The following is a 25,751-nucleotide window of genomic DNA, read 5'->3' as shown; positions in this document are numbered from 1 at the left end:
AATTGGAAAATGGGCCAAAGACCTTAAAGACACTTAAATAAAGACATACAGATGGCAAATAAGCACTTGAAAATATGTGCTTTTTTGCATACTTCATACATCAGGGAAATGCAAATTAAAAGAATGAGATACTACCACATACCTATAAGAATGGCCAAAATCTAGAACACTGTTACTACCACAGGCTAGTAAGAACGTGAACAGTAGGAACTCTCATATATTGCTACTGGAAATGCAAAATAGAACAGCCACTTTGGAAGACTGCTTAGCAGTTTCTAACAAAACTAGACATATTCTAACATACAATTCAGCAATCACAATCCTTGTTGTTTGAGGAGTTGAAAACTTAAACCCACACAAAATCCAGTACACAGATGTTTACAGCAGCTTTATTCATAACTGCCAAAACTTGGAAGCAATCAAGATGACCTTTAGTAGTCGAAGGGATAAATAAACTATGGTACATTCAGACAATGAAACATTACTCAGTGCTAAAAAGAAATGAACTATTAAGCCATGAACAGATATGGAGGAAACATAAAAGCGTAATACTAGGTGAAAGAAGCCAATACAGTGTATGAATCCAATTACACGACACTCTAGAAAAGACAAAACCATGGAGGCAATAAAAGCATCAGCTGTAGGCAGATGTTGCAGAGGTGGAGAGGGACGAATAGGTGAAGCTCAGAGAATTCTTAGGGCATGAAATGCTCTGATACTGTAATAATGGATATAAGTCATTTTACATTTGTCCAAACCCATAAAATGTACACCACCAAGAGTGAACCCTAATATAAACTATAAACTGGGATGATTATGATGTGTCGATGTAGGTTCATCAATTATAACAAATGGATCACTTTGGATGGGGGGAATGTTGATAATGAGGAAGGCCATACATGTGTGGGGGGAGGAAGTAGATGACAAATCTCTTTACCTTCCTTTCAACAGCTCTAAAAAGATAGTCTTAAAAATGGGGGAGGAGGAGGATTAAGTCTGACAGGATTAAGAACAAGCTAGTTGACAGTAAACCAAACATTACACAGTATACTTACCCTACCCAACGGTGAGCCACTTACCTTCCATACTAGGGGAAGGGAAAGCAATCATCACGAGCACAGGAAGAATCATCACTCCATCCACCATTGTACAACTGTGGAGGGAAAAAATAAAAAAGAGTTCAGTAAACCAAAAAAAATTGTAACTGCAGGAAGACAAATGAAGCATATCATCTTTAAACATGTCATTCAAGACCTTTCTTACAAATCCCTCTTACATGTGTTGCCTTACTTCTTAGTAATTTAAACATGTACCCTTTCAGTTCAGTCGCTCAGTCATGTCCGACTCTTTGCGACCCCATGAGTCGCAGCACGCCAGGCCTCTCTGTCCATCACCAACTCCCGGAGTCTACCCAAACCCATGTCCATCGAGTCGGCGATGCCATCCAGCCATCTCATCCTCTGTCATCCCCTTCTCCTCCTGCCCCCAATCCTACCCAGCATTAGGGTCTTTTCCAATGAGTCAACTCTTCGCATCAGGTGGCCAAAGTATTGGAGTTTCAGCTTCAACATCAGTCCTTCCAATGAACACCCAGGATTGATCTCTTTTAGGATGGATTGATTGGATCTCCTTGCAGTCCAAGGGACTCTCAAAAGTCTTCTCCAACACCACAGTTCAAAAGCATCAATTCTGCGGCGCTCAGCTTTCTTCACCGTCCAACTCTCACATCCATACATGATCACTGGAAAAACCACAGCCTTGAATAGACGGACTTTTGTTGGCAAAGTAATGTCTCTGCTTTTAAATATGCTATCTAGGTTGGCCATAACCTTCCTTCCAAGGAGTAAGCGTCTTTTAATTTCATGGCTGCAATCACCATCAGCAGTGATTTTGGAGCCCCAAAAAATCAAGTCTGGCACTGTTTGCACTGTTTCCCCATCTATTTCCCATGAAGTGATGGGACCAGATGCCATGATCTTAGTTTTCTGAACGTTGACCTTTAAGCCAACTTTTTCACTCTCCTCTTTCGCTTTCATCAAGAGGCTCCTTAGTTCTTCTTCACTTTCTGCCATACGGGTGGTGCCATCCGCATATCTGAGGTTATTGATATTTCTCCTGGCCATCTTGATTCCAGCTTGTGTTTCTTCCAACCCAGCGTTTCTCATGATGTACTCTGCATATAAGTTAAATAAGCAGGGTGACAATATACAGCCTTGACGTACTCCTTTTCCTATTTGGAACCAATCTGTTGTTCCAAGTCCAGTTCTAACTGTTGCTTCCTGACCTGCATACAGGTTTCTCAAGAGACAGGTCAGATGGTCTGGTATTCCCATCTCTTTCAGAATTTCCCACAGTTTATTGTGATCCACACAGTGAAAGGCTTTGGCATAGTCAATAAAGCAGAAATACATGTTTTTCTGGTACTCTCTTGCTTTTTCGATGATCCAGCAGATATTGGCAATTTGATCTCTGGTTCCTCTGCCTTTTCTAAAACCAGCTTGAACATCTGGAAGTTCACGGTTCACGTATTGCTGAAGCCTGGCTTGGAGAATTTTGAGCATTACTTTACTAGCGTGTGAGATGAGTGCAATTGTGTGGTAGTTTGAGCATTCTTTGGCATTGCTTTTCTTTGGGATTGGAATGAAAACTGACCTCTTCCAGTCCTGTGGCCACTGCTGAGTTTTCCAGATTTGCTGGCATATCGAGTGCAGCACTCTCACAGCATCACCTTTGAGGATTTGAAATAGCTCAACTGGAATTCCATCACCTTCACTAGCTTTCTTCGTAGTGATGCTTTCTAAGGCCCACTTGACTTCACATTCCAGGATGTCTGGCTCTAGGTGAGTGATCACACCATCGTGATTATCTGGGTCGTGAAGATCTTTTTTGTACAGGTCTTCTGTGTATTCTTGCCACCTCTTCTTAATATCTTCTGCTTCTGTTAGGTCCATACCATTTCTGTCCTTTATCGAGCCTACCTTTGCATGAAATGTTCCTTTGGTATCTCTAATTTTCTTGAAGAGATGTCTAGTCTTTCCCAATCTGTTGTTTTCCTCTATTTCTTTGCACTGATCGCTGAGGAAGGCTTTCTCATCTCTCCTTGCGATTCTTTGGAACTCTGCATTCAGATGGGACTATCTTTCCTTTACTCCTTTGCTTTTCGCTTCTCTTCTCTTCCCAGCTATCTGTAAGGCCTCCTCAGACAGCCATTTTGCTTTTTTGCATTTCTTTTCCATGGGGATTGTCTTGATCCCTGTCTCCTGCACAATGTCACAAACCTCTGTCCATAGTTCATCATAGTTCATAGTTCATGTACCCTTTACATGGATCTAAATAAATCATCTTAAAGTGTTAATCAGATTTATCTCCTACTGGTAGCCAATTCTAGATAACATTCTCTGAGTCCACCCTCTTATAAAGAGCTCAAAAAGGACGTGAAAAATTCTCAGTTATAAGGCTGGGTATTCCTAAAGGACTTATAAGGATGGGTATTCGTAAAGGACTTAAGTTTGAATTTTATCTTATCCCACTGAACTCAGAATTGGCAACAAGAATTCTGAGAAGCATGAATAGACTGTTCTAACATGATGCTAAAGATTAAGTGACTGAATAATCCAAGCCAAATTACTATATTTGAGCTTTACTTTTCCTTCAAAGGATTAGAAGGGAAGCAATTTACAATCATCATACAGCCCTAAAAAAGAAAAAAAAGTAAAACACAAAACTATAGCTTACACTTCATCTATGACAAAGTAATGTATTCTTACATTAACTTCAAATTTAACAAAGCATAGACACAATCAAGACAGGAAGAAATCAAATAAAACTTTAACATATGAAACTATATTGGAGAGAAAATAAGATATATAAACTTTAAGTTGATACTGCCCTAAAACTACATGGGCAGAAGCTCAATGTTCTGAGTCAAAGGACAACAACAGAGAACTTTTCCATTTGAGTAATTCCTGCAAAATTTTGGAAATTATGATGAGAGTTTGGTTATACTAATTCTTTATTACAAAGAATAATTTTAAAAAATTAAACCTTGAACTAGTTGCAATCTTCTGGATGGCAAAAATAAAGAGAAAATGGGTAAAGTTCTTTAATGAAAAGGTTCATGTGCTGTGTTACTCTTACAGCTTTAAAGCAAAGAACAAGAACCCATTGCTATCTAAGCTGTTTGGAATGGACACCTTCTGACTCATCATCTTAAAATCAAATTTTTTTGTTAGTAGTCTGATTGTTCATGCCCCACATCTCTATTCTATCTTACCACCCCTCACTCCAATTTGTCTACAATTGCATTTCAGACTCACTCTTCTCTAATAGCAAGGTGAGGGAAGGGGTTAAAGGAGAGTTTAATGGACTTCCTTTTTATATTTTTAAAAGCACATGAAACTCAAGTGACCCTTTTTCTCTGTTCTCATTTTTATTATTATTTCCATGTTCACCATAGATCTTTTCTAGAGCAAGCCCTTATTTAATATACGAATGCCTCACCTCACCCTGGGATCCTCACAACATCTCTGTGCCTTTGAACAGAAGCACTCTTGGTTCCCTCCACTCCAGGTGACCTGAGCCTCCCCTCTACCTCTCTCCTGCCCAACTCCCTCCTCCTGCCATTCATGATCCAGTTCAAAAAGCAAATGCCTGGTGCAATAGCTCTCCATCAGCAGTGATTTCACCCCCCTCAGCACTGGTCTAACGCCACTCAGAATCAATCATTTGTCTACGTCAATCTCCAGCACTGGCCTACTTGCCCCCAAAGGGGTACGTACTTCCACAGGCCATACAAAATAACACATTAAATTATGGAATGAATATACTAAAATTTGTATCCTATTTAAAAAATGATTTAATCTAATAGAGTGATAACTTCATCTTTTATGACAGTCCACTACAAGAGGTATCCTGCGGAAGTGGGAGTTACCTAATGTGAAAGAGTGGACATGGTTTGCTTCTAGAATAGTCAGGTTTGAAAGTTTATTTAACTGGAATCACAGGTTGTAAAGAATCCACCTGCAATGAGGGAGACCTTGGTTTGGTCCCTGGGTTGGGAAGATCCCCTGGAGAAGGGAAAGGCTACCAACTCCAGTATTCTGGCATAAAGCATTCCATGGACTGTATAGTCCATGGGGTCACAAAGAGTCAGAAAAGACTGAGTGACTTTCACTTTCGCAGGTTGTTATGGCGAGATACAATGAAATGAGCTCTCCCCAAATTGCAAGTGTTCTAAATCCATTAAGGAAACTACAGATTAACTATGTTATTAATGAGTACCAGAGAACAGTAAGAAAATGGTGGAGCTGATATCGCTATTCCTAGTGGTTAATCAGTTTACTAGAGAAAAGCAATTAACATTCAGTTCAATGTGACATGAAGCAGGCTCACTAAATTCAAAATTAAAAAATACATGAAAAACTTGATTTGCATCCAGTATCACAAACAACAAACATTATCCTGAGTGACTTGAGATTGTCGTCAAGAATACAATGTCATTACCATTAGCAATACCATAAATATTTCACCTTAAATCTTTTTAAAAATTCTACTTTATGTATGTTTTATAATACATAGATTTATTTTACATAACACTTATAAGCAACATACACATTGAGGGTATGTATACACTGGAAAAGCTTTTTAACTGATGAGATATAATCATCAAAAGCCTTTGAAAAACCACTCAACTATCACAGTCTTATCTTTGAATTTCCAGCCCATCTTTTCTCCTTCCTTCCACAACTATTGGAAGCCTGCTATGTATTAGAAATTAGAAACTTAAAATGATAAAGATATACAAACATGGTCCTTACTATTATGGAGCTTACACAGTGTATCTATGGTGGTACCCAAATAACCATACAGAAGACTGAACAGTTAAAAACTGAATAAGTGTTAGGAAGAAAGAGAGTTAAATAAGATTGCTAACAAAACAACTTGAGATTTCTCTGGAGGGTGGAGGAGCTTCCTTGGGGAGACTAATCTAAACAGGAACTAGAAAGATAAGTAGGAGGTACTACAAAAAGGGTACGAGTATGTGAGTTCTCGTTTGTGTGTGTGCATGCGCATGTGTTTGTGTTGGAGTGGTGAACACTCTGGTGGAGACAGGAGGGCATTTAAGGAAAAAGGCAGTATCTCGGCTTCTACACAGACCCTGTGGCCAGGGGAAGCATGGTGCATCCTGAGGACTTAAGACATATTTCACATGAAGAAAAAAAAAAAAAAAAAACATAAACGTCAGGCTAGGATACAGAGAGCTTACAGAGAAGAGTGATAAGGAGAGAAAACCCAAGAAGGCCGGGGAGGTAGCCCCCAACCAGAACCTGGGTAAAACATGGTAAAGCCCTAGTAAATAAGCCCCCTACTCACCTCCCTACATTCAAAGCCCTTCTCCACTCCACTGTCCTTGGCACACCAACTGGCCAGCTTCCTGCCTGTCTCTGGACCTCTCTATATATGCTGCTGCTGCTCCCAGTGATTGGGCCCATCTTTCAGGATCCAATCTGGCAAATTCCTACTCATCTTTCAATTCTCAAATGTCACTACCTTGTAGAAGCTTTCCTATACCCTCATATTCCCTCATTATACTCTCACATACCATTTTGTTGATTTAATTCAGAGCACTTATCATAATTAATAATTATATATTCATACTCATGTGTGTGCTTTTGAACATCTGCCTCCCTCCCTAGACTATAAACATTATAGTAAAATCTATAGTTTATTTTGTTCATCGCTACCAAAGCCAAGTAGGTGCACATTTAATACTTGCTGAATTCAAATTTTCCCTGAACTAATCAGTTCGATTTAACTTTAAATTCCAAAGAATTAGCAATGCCCCCTCCCTACACCTAACACACAAGCACCTGCAAGGGAATAGCAAGATTAAGGCATTTATCAACTGTTAACTTTATTGTCTAGAATTTAGTGCAGGTAATAACAGTCAGCAGTTAACAAGTCCAAAGCTTTAAAATCAAGAATTCTTTCACAATTTAAAAAATAATTCTAAAGACAATCACCACTGGCAATTTTTCCTGTCACAAAACCAACAAAAGTTCCTGCCCCTAAACACCTTTTAACTGATTATTATTGTGCAAGCAAAATTGAAACAATAATTTAGGCTCCTAAATGGAAAGCAGGGGAAGAAAAAAAAGGAGTTATAAATTCAGGCTTTCAAACAAATCTGCTGTTTAGAGATAGATAGCTCAAAACCTGCCAAAAATCTTTGGGAAAAAATGTCAGCATTACTTACAGGTCACCACTTTGTTCAGTGTCTGGACTGTCTCTGTGACCAGTTAACTCAGCTATTAAAAAGGGTACTTTCAAAAGTAAAAAGGTAAAAGAAATGCAGAAAGGAGAATGTTCTGGAATAAATTTTCTGATATTTTACTTATGAAAAACATCAATATGATAATGTCCCAACTTGAAGCCCCAGGGATCTATTTCTAAGTTTAAAATATGCTAAGAAGAAAATACTGTTTTTAAAAGTAATTTTCAACTCCTTTGTACTCAAGTATTTTTAACTAAGGAGTTTCAGAAGTGGGCTAGCCCAAAAGAGAAACTGATAATGGGAGAAGAGAGTGGCGATAATCAATAGTTCAGGGATGTTTTAATTCAGTGATTTAGAAAATTTTTGATCTCATAATCTCTTTATACTCTTGAAAATTATTGAAGACTCTAAGGAACTTGTCTATGTGGGCTATTTCTATCAACAGTTATTCTATTAGAAATTTTTAAATTTTTTAATGGAGAATTTTTTAATTACTGTGTTTGTTTTTAAATAACAACATATTATCCCATTTCTTCTAAATTAAAAAAAAAAAAACTAAATGGAAACACAAATGTAGAGAACAAATGTATGGATACCAAAGAGGAAAGGAGGGTTTGGGGGTTGGGGGGGGCAGGAAATTCGGAGATTGGGACTGACATACATACACTATTGATACTACGTATAAAATAGAAAACTAGTGAAAACCTACTGTATAGCTCAGGGAACTCTACTCAGTGCTCTAACAGTGACCTAAATGGGAAAGAAATTCAAAAAAACACGGGCTCTATATATATGTATAGCTGATTCACTTTGGTGTACAGCAGAAACTAATACAACATTGTAAAGCTGCTGCTGCTGCTAAGTCGCTTCAGTCGTGTCCGACTCTGTGCGACCCCATAGACGGCAGCCCACCAGGCTCCGCCGTCCCTGGGATTCTCCAGGCAAGAATACTGGAGTGGGTTGCCATTTCCTTCTCCAGTGCATGAAAGGGAAAAGTGAAAGTGAAGTCGCTCAGTCATGTCCGACTCTCAGCGACCCCATGGACTGTAGCCTACCACGCTCCTCCGTCCATGGGATTTTCCATGTAAAGCTACTATACTCCAATAAAAATTAATTAAAAAAAAATTTGTAATAAGTATATTCCGCCCCCCCCAAAAAAAATGTAGTGAGAAAAATGGTATTATTATGCATTTTGACAAATCTCTGTTTGGCTTAGTAGAAAGCAACTGGATTCTCATATATGACTCTGCATTCAATCTGTTATGACATGTGACATCAGCTGAAACACAGAGAATCCAGCTTCACATATGAATATGTCTGTGAGACTAAAAGAAGAAGACATTGTGGAACACCCCTGAGATAGTCTTAGAAACTCCAGAGAATCCTGGACCATGCTTTGAGAATCAGTGCCTCACTCCTACAAGATCGGTTCTTCTACCATACCAGGTAATCAGATGGTATTTAAGCTGAGCATTTGCTCAATACCTAACAAAAATACTACTGTTCCACAGGTTAAGAAATCTCTTTAAACTCTCTCACATCAAGGAAGCCCACAAGTCCAGTGGTCAAGGAAAGCCACTATACATATCTATTTCATGTAGGAATAGCATTTTATGTACGCAACTAAATAGTGTTTAAATGAGACGTGAAACTGATCAGAAGGGGTTCGGTGTCCATCTCCGATCCAACTGAATCCTTTTGCAATATTCTAAGCCCAAAATCCATAACTGAAAACACTCATAGGCTACTGGGGGTTATAGAATATTACCTGAAGGATTCAGAGTGCAAAATTTTGCCTCCAGTACATACCAACTCCTTGCTGTTCTTGGACAGTGCTCTCTATCCCTGGTAACTGATCTTAACATTCAGACATAAGGCAAAAAGTCACTCAGAGAAAGCACAGGGAACTCCTGTCTTAACTCACGTCCCTTCTTTAAATCAGTATCATCTCTTACAATGTCTCAGGACTACTCCCATGGGAGACAGGACAGTCCCATGATATTCTACCAAAAACAGATAAACCATCAGGGCAAAATAGAACTGCTTTCCAAATCCCATGGTACTTTTCAAACTCCATTTATAGATCAGACTGATATCCAGTTAAGGAGCTAGTCTTTAGCTCAATTTTTAACATGTGTGGGCTTGAGACCAAGTTTGGCACTTCTTTTTCTCATCACAATTTTACAGCTGGATAAAGCCACCGATACACTGCAATACATTCCCTCAAAAAAATCACAAAGCATTTTGATGTCAGTCACAGAATAACCAAAAGTATAATACACTTCTATATTCAACCTTTAGGGCTCATATTAAGTAATCTAGTTGATAATTATTGATACTATAAATGATAATTATTGATACTATAAAAGATAACTTCTAAAACCTAGACTTATGAACAGCATACAACTTGTCATCCGTATGTAGAGGATGAAAGAGAAGCTGGAAGAGGAACCCTGAGATTCCTTCCCATCAGAAAATCCTACAAAATGTTCATTTGTCTGGCCTGGTGGCCTAGACTCATTAGGTTTGTCCATTTGTTCAATGCATAATTCACTGAGCACCTACTCATTCAACAGGGACTTGTTTGATACTCTTCTCCATTCAACTTCTAACAATCTCCAAGTTAGAATCTTGAAAGATAGGTTGTACATTCATCCATTCCTATCTTGAATGACTTTTCCACCATCCACGTAAAGATGCTCACTCACTGTTGGTGAGGACTATCACGACTGTCCTGTTATATATCTTTTATATGGCCTATGCTATGCCTACCACAAGGAAAAAAAAAATTTCTCTTTAATATAAAAGGTAAAGCAAAGCAGAAAAGAATTATAGTGATTCTGCTTTCCCTCAGTTATCTGTCAGCACCACATCATTAGCACAGTAACAGTAGTGCTACTTAGGTAACCAAGCACTGTGCTTAGGGACCTTATGTATTATCTTATTTAACCTCTCCCCAAAACACTCTATAATAGGGGTCCCCAACTTCAGGGTTTCAACCCTGATGATCTGGGGTAGATTTGATGTAATAATGATAGAAATATAGTGCACAATAAATGTAATGTGCTGGATTCATCCTGAAACCATCCCCCTCTCTCCAGTGATGGAAAAAATTGTCTTCCACGAAACCAGTCCCTGGAGCCAAAAAGGCTGGGGACCACTGTTCTAAAATAAATATTCATATTAATTCCATTTTACCGATAAGAAAAATCGGTAGGTAGAAGTAACTTCGCTCAAGGACACAAAGTCAAACTCAAAGCCCACCTAACCAGAGTTCAGGTCCTAATCAACCAACATACACAACCCTCACTAAACCAGCCAGTCATTGTTTAGCAATCTGTTTTTGTCATCCTTAACATTTTATCCAAGCTTCAACATATTATGCACTTTATCTTGATTTTCTTCTTGGAAAACAATCTTTACTCATGGTTATTTGGGTCACCTTTCAAGTATGCCCTCTTTCCATTTCTCTAATCTCAAAATTAATTTCATATACTCTAATTATCTCCCCTACCCCTGAAAAAAAAAAGATCTTGATGTGAAAGGAAAAATAAGCCATGTTGCTAGTATACAAGTAGTTTCTACTTCCCACCTCTCATCCTCGTTCTTCAATTCTCTTGCAACTCACACGGTAAAATAAAAAATGGAATTAGTATAAGTCAGGCACATTTGGGGGCAAAGTTAGACTCAGTAAGATAAATTCTAGGCACAAAACTTTGAGGGAAGGTATACTTACAACCACCATCTCCATGTGGGACAAAAATCAGCCATTATGTGACAATAGTTACGTCCCTTCTCTGCTCAACAAGCAGAGAGAGAACCCAAGGGCAGCTTGCTCCAAACTACCTGGGCCTTTGGAAAGGGTAGAGAGAGAGAGGGGCTGTCAGTTATGGATGCAAAGAAAGGCTAAAGCAAAGCCATCATACCATATAAGTTAAGTCAGGGTCTTTTCTCCAGTTCACAAATGACCTGTGAAATATTTTTAACACCACACTCTGTCTGAACTGGCAACGTGCAAGTTGCCAGCACTTGGTTTTATATAGACTTCACTGCCGCCGGAGGGTTTCTGGTGGGGTGTTACCTTCAGAATATTAGCATGTAATTTGATCTTTCAAGATAGATGAATACAAATAGCTTCTTGGACAAGTACTACAGAACTGAAACCCAGCCCCTGGATCAGTTCATCTTGTGGTCAGAGGAAATAATTACAGATGATTTCAGGAAAGAAAGCGCTCTGACTGAAAGAGTTACACTCCAAACATTCCAGCTGTGACAGATGGACTCAAGACATGGTTTGGAATGGACAGGAAAAGAATAATATTAAAAAAAAAAAAAAGGTGAGGGGCGGGGAAATAAGGCTTAATTGAATGAAAATAAATAAGCGGTTTAAGTTAAGCTACCATGTAGGAACTGAAGAATCCCCAGTAGGTTTATTTTAATTGTATACAGGACGGAACTGACTTTGTTACATCCCTACCAGATACACAGATAATAGCTAAGCTAAGCTTCCGATACCAATGTTTTGATCACCCACCACATACCTTTCTGGTATCTCAAGACCTGGTTTTATTTCAATGCGCCTGACTACATGGAAACTCTCCTTCATTTTCCACTTCATTCCCTCTGTATCAAATAGCCACAACTGATAGCACCCATCATCTCCCAGCTGTTTTGTTTTATTCTCTTAGGCAGCTCAGGGCTCCTTTCTCTCCAGTTTACAAACCGGGAGTTTTTTGGTTTTGTTTTTTAACCTACTGGTAGATAGGAACCTGTTACTCGCCCCCTCCCACCCACAACCCCTCCTCTTAGATGAGGCACTGTGAAGTCCATCTAACATCTTACCTCCTCCCAAAGCCCTCAGTTAGATGCCCTCTCAGCACCTGCCACATTTCTAACTGCCTGCAGTTTCCCCTTTAGCCTTAAAGTCAGATCTTCCTATCCCTCCAGTCATCTGACAAATGGTGGCTTGGGCACTGCCATCTGACACAACTGTTCCAATTCTAAGGCCAACATGACTAACCTGTACTAATTTGAAGGGTGGGGAGAAATTAAGACATCAGCACCAGGGAGGTATATTTCTTTTTGTTTTTTTGTTTTTTTTTAAATGGGAAGCACTAGAGCATACTTCTGTGGAGATAAGAAAAACCACCCTTTCTCTACCAGCCTGACCAGAGCTCTTCTCATCCACACTCCCCTACACTCTCAAGTCCATTCCTCCCTCACACCTCCCCACCCTCACCCCTGTTGGTGTCCTGCCAGCTTCCTCACAGCATTCAGCACTGTGTGAAATTTGTCATTTATGTATTAGTTTATTAGTTTCTATTATGACTCTCCCTCTCCCATTCCTCCTTATTCCACACACCAAAATTCAAGCATCATGAGAGCAAGAACTCTATCTGGCACATGGCTATATATCCCTGTACTCGGCACATACCAGGCATGCAATATGAATTAAAGCACATTAATTTTAACTTCTTAGTCAATGCTACACTTTGGGTTGGGTGAGGAGAGGAAGGTGAGGTTTAAGGGATTTTTTTACAGCCTAGCAAGGAAGTGACTAGGGGAGAAGGTTGCCCCTCATCCTCTATGTAATATAGCTCCAACCAGGTATTGGAGATAAATTAAAAGATATCATTTGTAACCTGGATTTCAGTTTTCAAGGGTGTCATCCAAGAGCCACAGCCAAAGAAAAAGATGGCTGGCAGACTCTGGGTATACCAGACGACTCCCTGGTGGACACCAGCCCATTTGGCCAGGACTGCCTGGCTCTCTAGTTGCAGACACCAGCTGATCTGCCCAGAGCCATCCCAAGTGACCTCGGAGAGAGCTTCTGGAGCTTGAAAATACATCTCCTAGGAGTCAGAAATTGACATATTCCATCCACCCCCACCCCACCCCACCCCACCCCCGTCTTCTAACAGTTATTGATGCTATTTGGAAAGCCATGCTTCCATGTCTATTAATAACCTTCAGAAAGAACCCTGAGGAAGTGTCAAGAGAAAAATAGATCTAGCTGATGGAAGCCAAAGACTCAATCAGAGGTTACAATTAGCAATTAATACATTTAAAGAAAAAGAAAGCTGTAACATCTTCTGTATCATGTTATCTGTTCAGGAGGCTTAAAACAAAATACTGAGCCAATGAATTCAACAAATGCTGAGTCAAGAACACCAGTCTTTACAGAAAGAAACTCTTTTAAAGGCCCCTTATCTGTTTAAATAGAGCAGCTACTAACTTTATCCTCACATCAACAATTCCAGAGAATTTAGCCTGACTGATATCAGTAATCCTTTATAGTTATTTATACCTTTATAAAGTTTCTTCAGGTGACCCTTTAAATAGTAACCAAATCAATCTATTCTAAAATAATGGAACAACTAATTAACATTAACCTTTAAAAAGACTTTCCTTAGTGGTCTTTCTCCTCTCCCCTCCCCCAGCGAGAATGTGATTAATGGAATTCTCTCACAACTTAGCTTGAAATATGCTTTTGCCAGTCGAGCAGCTAAAGCAGAATCAGATAATTGTGGTATGACTCAACAAATGCACAGCTGTTCATTTAAATATATCCATCAAAAGTATAAATACGATCATGAGAAAGAAAATGAGCCATGTACACAGGGTCAGTGTACAAGATGAACTAGTTAGCAGCGAAGTAACCATAACAGAAAACGAGAAGGAGGAGAAATGAGACAGGGAGAAGCTCTGGTACCACGTGGAAAGAGACCAGGAAACGGGCATAACCAAAAACCACCCACCCAACTCCAAACGCTCAGTGGACCTAAACTAGAAATTAATGGCAAGTAAAAATAAATGCACTCAACTAAATGAGAAGACATAAAATCCAGGAAATAGAGGATGCCCCCAAGTACACAGAGGTAGGAAGTTTATAGGGTAAAAATGATGAATCGAACCTATTATGAAAAACAAAGACCCTGAGGCAGAGAAAAGCAGGAAGAACAGGGTACTCACCTCAGTCCTCTCCCCACAACTTTCAAAGACAGACATTAGGAAATCCAGAAAATGGAGGAATCCCTCCAAGAGTCAGTCCCAAAGCAAACAAGTGAAGAACACCACCCTGTAGCAGGCAACCCCTCTTGGATGTTCTACACATGAGTGTTACCTGAATACGAGGAAAAGGAAAAGAAAGAGGACAGGATGTGAAGAGGAGCAGGAGGAGCACTGATTAAGAGCAAAGGGCCAACGACAGCCATAAAAGCCCTTCCTTCCTCCTCAGGGATGGACATAAAGGCCCAGTGAGAACTTGAGAAGCAGAAGGACCTCTGAAGTACTCTTGATTATCTCTCCTCTTTCAGTGTGTCATTCAAAATATTAACACATAGAACAATCTAATCCACGATGACCATTTCTAAGCTCCCCAAACCATCAAAACTCTAGATCTTGCCAAAATGTAACCTCCCTGGTGCTGGTGGGACCTGACCGCAAGCCTGGCCTCGCCATTTAGTCATCCTCGTCCATGAGGAACCATTTACACCTCCACTTTGACAACCAAACCTCTCTTACATTATTATTAGCAAAACTATTTCAGCAACCACCACCTCCCTCAGTCCCAAGCCCTCTTACATCTACCCTTTCCTCCCCTTGCAGAAAACTTCCTACAAAGAGCACTCTACAAAGCTCCTTGCATGTCCTCCCTCTCTCCATTCAGTCCATTACCAAACACCTCTGGGTAAGGTTCTAACTCTTTGTACACTTCACCTTATCCTTCAGGTTCACAAGGCAGCTTCCTCGAAACTCAGACTCGGAAGCCTCACTCCCCAAGGTTTTTATTTGATTGACCTGAGATGAGGCCAAGGAATCCCCCAGACTCAGAGCAGTTCAGGTGATGCTGAGAATGCTGAGGCTGGCATCACTGGTCCACTCTGCAGCATGGCAGGGCTGATGACCTCCTTCTCCCACTGCATCCTTCCCCAGCTGGGATTAGGAGGCTCCATCTCTCTGCTATCTTTACCTTTAGGTTCGGATCTGCTCGGTTTCCTTGGGTGGTAGTTTCTTCTTCTGCCTCTCTCCTCTTAGATGCTGGCTTCCCTTGAGGCATCACATCTCTTGGCCTTCCCTTCTCCTCATTCAAGATGCTACCCATCTTCACCACCACTTAGAAGCCATACCGAACCACCAGCTTAGGATGCTTTCTTTACTCATATTTCCCTTCCCTGACTATTCCTTCCTTATCACCTTCTTTCTCTATCATATGTCCTCATCTTTTCACTGTATTTAAAATTAAAAAAAAAAGTTCAAGTTACCTAAAGAAAAAGGATAATAAACCCTATTTTGACCTCTCAGTTCCAAAAACAAACAATCTCATTTTCTGTATTCTGCCCATTTTATTCCTGATGTATTTTAACAAGAATCTCAGAAGTCACATCATTTCACCCACAAATTCTCTAACAGATAAGGACTTTTTCTAAACATGACTATAAAACCAACATTTCATCCAACAAAATTAAGTCTTTCTCCTCCAAATATCATCTAAAAGCTAATCAGTGTTTAAATCTGCCCAATTTTCAACAACTATAAACATCCCCTATTCCTCCCCCTGAAAACTGCGAAAAGAATGGGGCTAGCACAGCAAAAAGGAACTCTTCTTATCGCCTTTCAGTTTTCATCACTAGTGACAGAGTGTTAGGATCGTGGCAGTGTTGAGAATACTGTGTGCATCCTGTGGAAGGCAGCAAATGTGTAACTATAGTCAATTCAAATACTATTGTTACGGGCTGTTCCAGACAACATAAATTTTCTGGGTGGAATAAAGGAGTTAGAGAGATAATACTGAAAAGGTTAAATAAGAACCATATAAACTGAATTTGAATTGGAAGCATCAGTATGAACTCATTGAGTTATTTTATATATATATGTATATATATATAATAAATATACACAGTATATAATAAATATACATGGTTACCCTCTGCCCATTAAAGTAAGCCTAGAAACAACGACCTACCCAGCATCAGTGAGCATTCTAGATGCCCAGACTGTGGACCTCAACTACCATTTCCCACTAAAAGAAAAAGAAAAAGTTGAATTCAACAAACACAATGCCATCACCAAACCCAGCCAGTGGGAAATTAGAGGTCAAATGGCTGGGTTCTCAACATATAAGCTATAAGGAAAGCAAAGGGCTGGAGGGGTAACCTAAGGTTTAGGAAACTTCAAAAACATAAAAAGAAATGCAAGACTAAATTACAATAGCTACATATGCACAGGCAGGTGATGAAACCACACAGAAAGGCAATGAAGCAATTACTATAGAAGTCAGGAAGCTGGTTACCTCTGGAGAGAGAGAGAGACTGCCAAGTAGGGGACACGCCACGGAGCTCTGGGGGGCTGCTAATATTCTGTCTCTTGATCTGCATGGTGGTCACAAAACATATTCACTTTACAAAAATTAACTAAGCTATGTATACTTTGTGTGATATCTGTATCTGCGTTTTACTTTATATAATAAAAAGGTAAAAAGGAGAAAACAAAAGAGGAATGTGTATTATTTAAACAAAGGTGCAGACTAACACACACTCACTCTCAGAGGCAGTAACAACACTGAATATCAAATATATATATGCAAAATTTTGCACAGGTTTGTGTTACAAAGAAGCTTATACAATAATCTTCTGAAATGTCAACTACTTTCTATCTTCAGTGGGAATATTGTTTTTTCACGTTCCAAACTTATTAATTTTTAATAGAGAAATAGGCTTCACTTACCAAGAATTAGAAATCAAGTATTAAAATAAAAGTAACAACATCTTATAAGTTGGTCCTTCCTCTCTCCTACTTCAATTTTACATACATTTCATGGGTCAAGGATATAGAACAATTATAGAATCCAAATCAGTGTTTCCCAAACACTGTGCAACATTAATCACCAAATAAGAAAAATTAACACCATAAAGCTATGGACCCTCTCTCACAAAACTTATTTAGCACAATCCCAATAATCATATTAACAGGTTTTCTTCTTAGGGTGGAGGGAGTGGTGACTAGATATGATTACAAGTCCTTATTTTTTCAAAACCACACACACACAGATAAATATAAAAATTCTATAAAATTAAAATTCTATAAAAGGAAATTTAAAATAAATATGAAAATTCAGTAAAATGGAACTACCCCTACAAAAGAGAAAAAACATATTAAGCTCCAAGAGTTTAAGAAAAATAGTGTGATCCTGCTACATGCATAGGCAGAGAAATCAATGAAACTAAACAGATATCCCAGAAATAAACCACAATGTAGATGGGAATTCATAATACAAAAGAAATCAAAAGAGAAAATGTGGGACTATTTGATAAAATTGCAATGACCAGTCAATGTGACAGAGACTGCTTATTTTCCACTAAAATCCCTTCTTCACTTCTTGGGCACATGCTGACCAGCACAGATTGCATTCCCCGCCCTCCCTCACAACTAGATGTGATCACAGGACTAAGTTCTCACCAATGGAATTAGAAGTGACATGTGATCACTTGCCCTGGACTTTCTCCTTCGTCCTTCACACGGAAGGAACCCAGCTATGGTAGCAACCCAGCTATGCCCATACAGTTAACTACAGAGACAGATACTGGAGCCACAAGACAGACAGAACCTGCCTCCCAGTGACCAGTGGATATGGGTGGTTCTACAGACTTGCTTTGCTCACACTGGAACTGTTAAGTGAGGACAAAAATCAACTTCTCTGTTCTTTGACCCATAGCATAGTTCAATTCCTTGGTTACAGCAACTCAGCCTTATCCTAATTAATAGAGCACCTAGAGAAAAACTGAGTTAGATTCATACCTAACATTCCAGGTAGATCAAAGATTTAAGCCTAAAAAAAAGAACAACATGACACTGCAAGGAACCATGAAATAAGTTTTTAGCTCTAAGAATGGAAACAGTCTTTTAATTGTGATACAAAATCCTGAAGCCAAAAAAAGGTTGATTATATATTTATCTCTATAAATACTGGGGGGGGGGGGGGGGGGGGCTGGGCCACACGACTTGCGAGATCTTAGTTCCCTGACCAGGGATCAAAGCCAGCCCTGGCAGTGTCCAGTCCTAACCACTGGACCACTAGTGAATCCCCTCTATAAATATTTTTAAACATCTTTTATTGACTCTCTCTTCCACTATAATGTAAGCTCCATGTAGCAAGAATTGGGATCTATTTTCTTTACTATTGTATAACCTAATGCCTGGAACAAGTGCTTAATGCATAAGAGGGATTCAGCAAATACCTGCTGAATAAATTGATTAATTTAAGTATACAAAATCTGGTGGCTCAGTGATAAAGAATCCAGCTGCCAAGCAGGAGACACAGGTTCAATCCCTGGTTCAGAAAGATCCCCTGGAGAAAGAAATGACAACCCACTCCAGTATTCTTGTGTCTCCTGCATTGGCAGCTGGATTCTTTATCACCGCACCACCTGGGAAGCCCCACTCCGATATTCTTGTCTGGGAAATCCCATGGACAGAGGAGCCTGGCAGGCTAAAGTCCATGGGGTCACAAAGAGTCAGACATAGCGAATAAAAAACAACAACAACAACAACAACAAAAACCCAGCAAAATAATTATTTTTATACAAATGACCAAATATACATATCACAAGGATGGGGTGCTAATTTGTTAATGTATAGGAGCTCCTGTGAACTGATAATAAAATAGGAGCTCCTGTGAATTGATAATAAAAAGATCAATAACCCAATAGAAAATAGACAAAGGAATTAACACAGAGGGAACAGAACAGGAAATACAAAGGGTCTTTAAACTTATAAGAATATGCTCAGTGTCAATCAAAATAAGAAAAAATGCAAATTAAAGCTCCATTAAACTGTCATTTTTCACCTATTGATTTGGTGAAGAAGAAAACCTATCAGTTTGACAATTATACTGTGATTGGCAAGGGTATGAGGAAGCAGGGTTCTCATCCATTGCTGGTGGAATCTAAAACTTTGCAAGCTCTATGAACAGAGCAATTTGGCAATAAATTTCAACCCAAATTAAAATGTGCATAATTCTTTGTCCCAGAAATTCCACTATTAGAAATGGATCCTACAGATATGTTCACAAACATGTTTAACATATGTACAAGATTATTCCCTACAGCCTTGTTTATGATAATAAAATTGGAAATGATCTATATAGTCATCAATAAGGTACTGGTTAAGTAAATTACAGCCCACCTCTAAATGGGATGTTAGGCTTCTACTAGGAAAGAATGCAGCATTAATATTAAGAACTTCCAAGAAATAGTATTTCAATGAAAAAAGAACAAAATGGTGTATGCTGTTACCACTTGGGTTAAAAAAAGAAAGAAAGAAACTGCAATAATCTTTAGATTATATGTTGATACATATACCCGAAATCTCTGAAAGAACACATAAGAAATTGGTAACAATGCTTGTCTCTAGGAAGAATAACTGAGAGATAGAGGGAAGTGAGAGACTTATTTTTCACTCTTTTGTACCTTTTAAATCTTATAAGCATTGATTATTATATTCCTAAAAATAAGTATTTTATAAAATAATAAAAATACAAATATTCATTCCTGGCCCCTGATAACTAAAAATTTTTCTGGTGGTTCTTGCTGTCAACTACACTAGGAAGCTATTGAGCTGAACAACTTTAACCCTGTCTCATAATTAAGAATCACAGGGCTAGCAATTAACTAACACCATCATCTCCTCCTCCTCCCTCAAATAAATATATATGCGAAATAAAGTCAGTCTCTTAATTCCATCCCTATTCTTCATTACCTCCTCTTAAAACTCATTCAACCACATGCCACCTTAAATGGGCATGAAAACATCTCAAAATGCTCCAAGGACGGTAGCCAGAACTAACAACTATGCTAATATATTAACACAGCCTAGTGCCAAAGTTCCTTCCAGGCATCCAGAAGATGAAAACTTGACATAACTGACACCTCGGCAACAGCCCAAAGCTGTGCATCATCTGCTTGGAAGATAAAAACTCACATCCTCAATGACTAAATGTCCAATGTCAACAGGCAAGGCTTTTGTTTTTGCCCTAATGTGAAAGTCCCCCCACCACCACCCACATCCCCCTTTAAATTTATAGGCTAACCCCTCACTTGACGACTGGTTGTTATTATGTTACAGCCATACACAGAACACTAAGAAGTCACTACTTATATTGAGATTCTTCTTAAAAGGGAAAATCCTGCTCAAAAGGAAAAATGTCTACAGCATATCAAGTAGAAGGAAAAAGCAAGCTGTAAAACCAAATATGTAGCCACTTCCATCGATTTTTAATTAATATACACAATCTGTGTGTGTATGAAAAGTTTGTATGTGAAAAATTGTGTGTTCCAGATTATTAGTTATAGATAAAAGAAAAAAGGAGGGAGGAAATTTTATCTTTTATCTTTTTATACTCTTTGAAATTAAATAAAAATATGCTTTTACATAAAAAAATAAAGTTTCTGAAAATAATAAGTTAGAACGTTCCTCAAAAGAGAAAACACTTGACAGCTACTAGAGATCTTGCCCCCAAATTCTGAACCTAAGGAGGTTGCAGAAACCTCATGCTTCTGTCTCTGTGTACAAGATGCAAACCATATCCAGGCAAACACAACTTTTAATTCAGAGGCACACCCACCAGCATTGAGCACTTCAGGCCTCTCCTCACAGAAACTACCTTACAGACCCTATGTAAGTTGTTTTTTGTGTCACCACCATAGCTTAACACAGCCTTAATAGCACTTCATCTTGAGAGTGAGACTTCTTTACATGGATTTCAAAGTACTCCAAGAAAGCAAATTATGAAACTATAGCTCTGGAAAAAAGAAAAGTATGGAGACAATTAAAAAAATCAGTGGTGGCCAGGGAGAGGGTGGGTGGAGGGATTAATAGGCAGAGCACAGAGGATTTCTAGGGCAGTAAAACTTTCCTGTAGGAAAATTCTACTTAAAAGGAAAAATGTCTGTAATAGGGGAATCTATATCATTATACATTTGTCCAAATCCACAGAATGTACAACAACAAGAGCAAATAGTAATGGAAACTATGGGCTTTGGGTAATTATAATGTCTCCACACAGGATCCCCTATTGTAATGAATGGACCACTCTCCTGGGGAGACTGAGAGTCTGGGAGAGGTCAGGGTGTGTGGGGACAGGAATGTCTAAGAGAACTCAATTTTCCTATGAATCTAAAACTGCTCAAAGACATCGTCTACTTAGAAGGAAAGGGGGGAAAAAAAGTAGTGGTCCTGTAAGATGGAAAGAATGGCAGAAGCATTTTGTATGTAGGGAAATGGCAGTATCTGAACAACTTGGCAGAGTTGAAAGATAACCAAGCAGCTCCACCAAAAAAAAAAAAAAATGCCTACCTTCAAGGTAATGCAAGGATAAAGAGCCACTGGGTTTGGTCCTAACTTTCTTATGTTGGTTTCATACAAACTAACAAATGATCATTGTGGCTAAGAATTTCCCGTGTCATAAAAAAGGGGAGTTGTTAGAACAGCTCTACGGCGGGCCCTGGTGAGGCCACTGAGAGCTCCTGGTAAAAGTTTGGCTACCTCAGAGCTGGCTCCCAGGCATCTCCTCCCACGGTCCTTCCAGCAGTGGGCTCTTCCCCAAGGCTCCGTTCACTCACTCCTCGCGGTGGGAGAGGCACTCCCGGAGTCTCCAGGAATAAAGAGAACTCTCCAGTAGCTCTTGTGCTGGCAGCGTGATGCTCACAAGTGGCCCAGTGCTGCAGAGGGGAAGAAAAAATAAGCTATTCAGAAGAAAAGTCTGCAGTTGTGAATGTGCAGGCTAAAGAAAGTACACACTTGACAAGCCTTTCAAATGGGACCACCAACCACAGCTGATTTACCATTGCAGCAACAACGGAAAAGGGTCCGAAAACAGACACATGGTAGGCTGAGATCATGAGTCCACATGAATCTTAAATATTTTTCTAAATGACACAAAATCCAGTAGGATCTGAGTCAGTAAACTTCAAAATCAAGTTCCTTGAAAGTCCATATACCACGTACTCTAGCCATTACAAAAACAAACAAACCAACAAAAACAATGGTTTTGCATATATTAATTATTTTATGTACCTGGGAAAAACAAGGTTCAAGCTGTCTAAAAGTACAGAATGAAAGTCTCTCTCCAGAACCCTGGCTGATATGAGAGATGCCCCATGTACCAGAGTAATGAGTTTCTCCTGTTTCCACCCAGAATAACCTGGTTTGGGTCCATTTTCAACCTCCATTTTCAGTGGTAGAGAGATCTAGTTCAAAGACTCATAAAACAAAGGTGGGGTTAGAAGCACACAGAGGAAGGGAAAGGGGCTCCAGATAACTATCAAAAAAAAAAAAAAAACCACCCAAGCTCCCTTTTCCTTTAGGAAGACTTCAAAAACATCAACATTTGCCAAAGGAAGAGGAAATTTTTACTAAAAGCAAACTTTCCCATTCAAAAAACAGTTAAAAACTTACCCCTTTCAGAAAACAGCACTTTTTTTTTTTTTTAATCTCAAGAACCACTTTGCCAAGAACACTTTCATGTAAATAAATTTAAACAGAAAACAAATCCAAAATACAGCATTCCTCAATAATTATTTGGAAGTAAAATCACATCAACCTTGGAATTGAAGGGAAATGCTTTACAAATAACTTCAAAAACTTGCCTCACTTCAGTTTAAATTCACAATCCAAATGAAAAGAGAATTGAGAATATAAAAATAAGATGGACAAAAAAATAAGATACTAAAAATAAGACACACAAAAATATTCCCCCCGTAGAAAGGTCAACCAGAAACTTGACATTTTCAGCAATCACTTAGTGAAGTTAAAGAGTAAAAGTCCATTTCTAGAGTGGACATCTTTAAAAACAAACTCCAGTTAAGCAGTATCCACAAACCTTGAGTTTCAGAACAAACTGTTGAAACCTTGGTATTTTCCAAGATCCTGGGCCAAGGAAATTTGGCAGATTCACACCAAAGAAGTTACATTCATGTCTGCTGAAGACTAACTGCATTTTAGAAGGTGGCCACTTCAAATGGGCCAGTTTGTCTCTGCCCTTCCTAGGGCCAGCCATGTCTTCAAGTTATAGGTACTATTTGGGGAGGAGCTTTAGATAAGCAAGAAAATGTAAAAAATACTGGTGCATATTTTTCTGATTCTTTTCAAAACAGTGCTTTTTTAAAATTACAGATGTATTTCTAATTTCTCTGCCAACTTCCCAGCCCTATCACCTTTCCTGAAGGGAATTCCTTCAAGACCCTGTTCAGGTTCTCCTGCCTTGCTTCAGCCTTCCCTAATGATTTACACATTTTCCAGATCTTTCCATTTTAATTCCTCTGTATTTACATTCTACAAGACTCACATCTATATGACCTGGCACTTAATCCTCTGCCTTGAACTGTGTTTGTCTCAAAAAATAAGTAAATAAATAAATAAAACTAGGCAAGGATCACATATTATTCATTTGCGCTTTCCTTTCCTCACGGTACCTAGCATACAGTTGGTGCTCAAGAGTTACTAGATAAAAATCAAGTCTTCAAATTAAGCATAGTTTAATATTTGCTTTTAAATTATTAGGCTCTCAAATAACCCACAGGTTGAAGTCAAAACTGTGGTGTACTATAAAGAAGAACAAGTCAGTAAAATGAGAGCAAAGGTGGAAGGCAAATTTCAAATACTTAACTCTTCAAATGTTCTCCTCAGGACCCATCTCTGCACCAATACATTCCATGCCAATAGCAACCGTGACAGATCTTGACAGGTCTTGTTCAAAACCCCAAGAGCGTTTTAAAAAATAAAAACAAACAAAAAAGAGGCGTGTGCACCAATTGAAATCAGTGCTATAAAATAAATACCTATACAGATCTTTTTTGATTTACGTGATTACATCCTGATAAATCCATCGTTGAAATGTCCTAAGCTGAAAATGCACGCACCTACCAGACATCGTAGATGAGCCCAGCCTATCTCAAACCTGCTCAAAACACTTACATCAGCTTACAGTCAGGCAAATCCACTTACCACAAAGCTATTTTAGAATGAAATGCTGAATATCTCATGTACTTTATTGAATACTGTAGGGAAAGTGACAAACAGAAAGCCTGTGTGTTGGCTGTTTACCCTGGTGATCATGTGGCTGACTGGGAGCTACCGCTGCCCAGCCTCATGAGACAGTACTGCATGTCTCACGTCGTTTGTTAGGCCAGGAAAAGATCAAAATTCACAATTCAAAGTACACTTTCCACTGAATGCGTATTACTTTCGCACCATCTTAACACTGCAAAATCGTGAAGTCGAACCATCGTTAAGTCAGACACCATGTGCATATAGCAAAGTGCTGCAACCTGTCACAAAACTTTCACTGAACTGAGTTTTTTCCAAAACCTTGGCCAATTTACTTGTTTAGCTATGGACGTTTAATTATTGGCAACTAATCATGCCTTGTGAAAATCTGACCTATAAAGGTTAGAGGCACATTCCTGTGAAGTGGTGGAGGGTGAGAGTGAGGAAGGGGAAAAGGAGAAATCCAAAAAAACATTCTAACTCCAACTGCAGGCTTAACATAGTAGTACATTTTTCTTTAATCCAATTTATGAGAACATGCATAGTTTCTTAAAAGTTGTTGTAATATGATGGGACTGAGTAACAAGCAAGCATAAAAGGTACTTAAAATCAGACATGTTCTTGGCAGTCAATACAGCAGCTAAGCAACAGGAGAAAAAAATCAGGGCAAGTTTTCTCAACTTTTTAATTATAACTATATTCTTGGCTTCTAGAAGCTGTGACTTTCAAATACTACAGATCCTTGCCCTTTCAAGACACCATCCCTTGTACAGTGATAGATGTTAATTAGACTTATTGTGGTGATCATTTTGCAATATACACAAATATTGAATCACTGTAATGTACACCTGAAACGAATATGTCAATTGTATTTCAATTAAAAAAAAAAGACAAAAGACATCATCCCATACTTTCCCTGTCTATCCACCCAGCCTCACAACCCAAATAAACCATGGTGTATCTTGCTGCAGAATTACTGTTAACTGAAATGAAGCAGCATATGACAGCAAGAACATAGACTTAGGAAAGAGTCAAACCCAGTTTTCCAACCTACTAAATGTGATCTTACATAAATCGCTTAACCCCTGTTTGTTGCAGTTTCCTTTGCCATGAAACAAGGTTAACATCTCCGATCTTTAAGAACTGATGACACTTCTCTGGTGGTCCAGTGGTAATGCATGGGGCTAAGGTTCAATCTTTGGTCAGGGAACTAAGTTCCCATATGTTGTGGGCAATAAGCCCACACGCTGCAACGAGAGAGCCCTCGCATCTTAATTACTGAGCCCACATACTCTAGAGCTCGAGCTCTGCAATAAGAGATGCCCCAGTGCTGCAACTACAGAAAAGCCCCCACATGCCGCAACTAGAGAAAAGCCTGCGTGCTAAAATGAAGACCAAGCAGAGTCCTCAAAAAAAGCTTTAAAAAAGTTAGTAA

At 39.0% G+C, this 25,751-nt stretch overlaps 1 protein-coding gene across 4 annotated transcripts in view; it reads right to left on the bottom strand.

The window, feature by feature from the left end:
* ACVR1 (activin A receptor type 1) overlaps window positions 1-25,751 on the bottom strand; it is a 132,407-nt gene that overhangs the window by 53,478 nt on the left and 53,178 nt on the right. For 3 of the 4 annotated variants that reach the window (XM_081582936.1, XM_081582937.1, XM_081582938.1), the window contains 2 exons: window positions 21,815-21,990; window positions 1,080-1,153 (listed from right to left, as the gene is read on the bottom strand). In XM_081582936.1, coding sequence (XP_081439062.1) covers window positions 1,080-1,146 — 67 coding nt within the window. In that variant the 5' untranslated portion in view covers window positions 1,147-1,153; window positions 21,815-21,990. The remainder of the gene's footprint in view (window positions 1-1,079; window positions 1,154-21,814; window positions 21,991-25,751) is intronic. The other variant, XM_081582939.1, reaches the window with a different exon arrangement.

This window comes from Giraffa tippelskirchi, chromosome 3, assembly GCF_054371585.1.
Source record: "Giraffa tippelskirchi isolate mGirTip1 chromosome 3, T2T-mGirTip1v1.2.pri, whole genome shotgun sequence".
Classification (NCBI taxonomy): domain Eukaryota; kingdom Metazoa; phylum Chordata; class Mammalia; order Artiodactyla; family Giraffidae; genus Giraffa; species Giraffa tippelskirchi.
The sequence above is the reverse complement of the archived record's forward strand: the minus strand, read 5'-3'. Positions and strand labels throughout refer to the sequence as shown.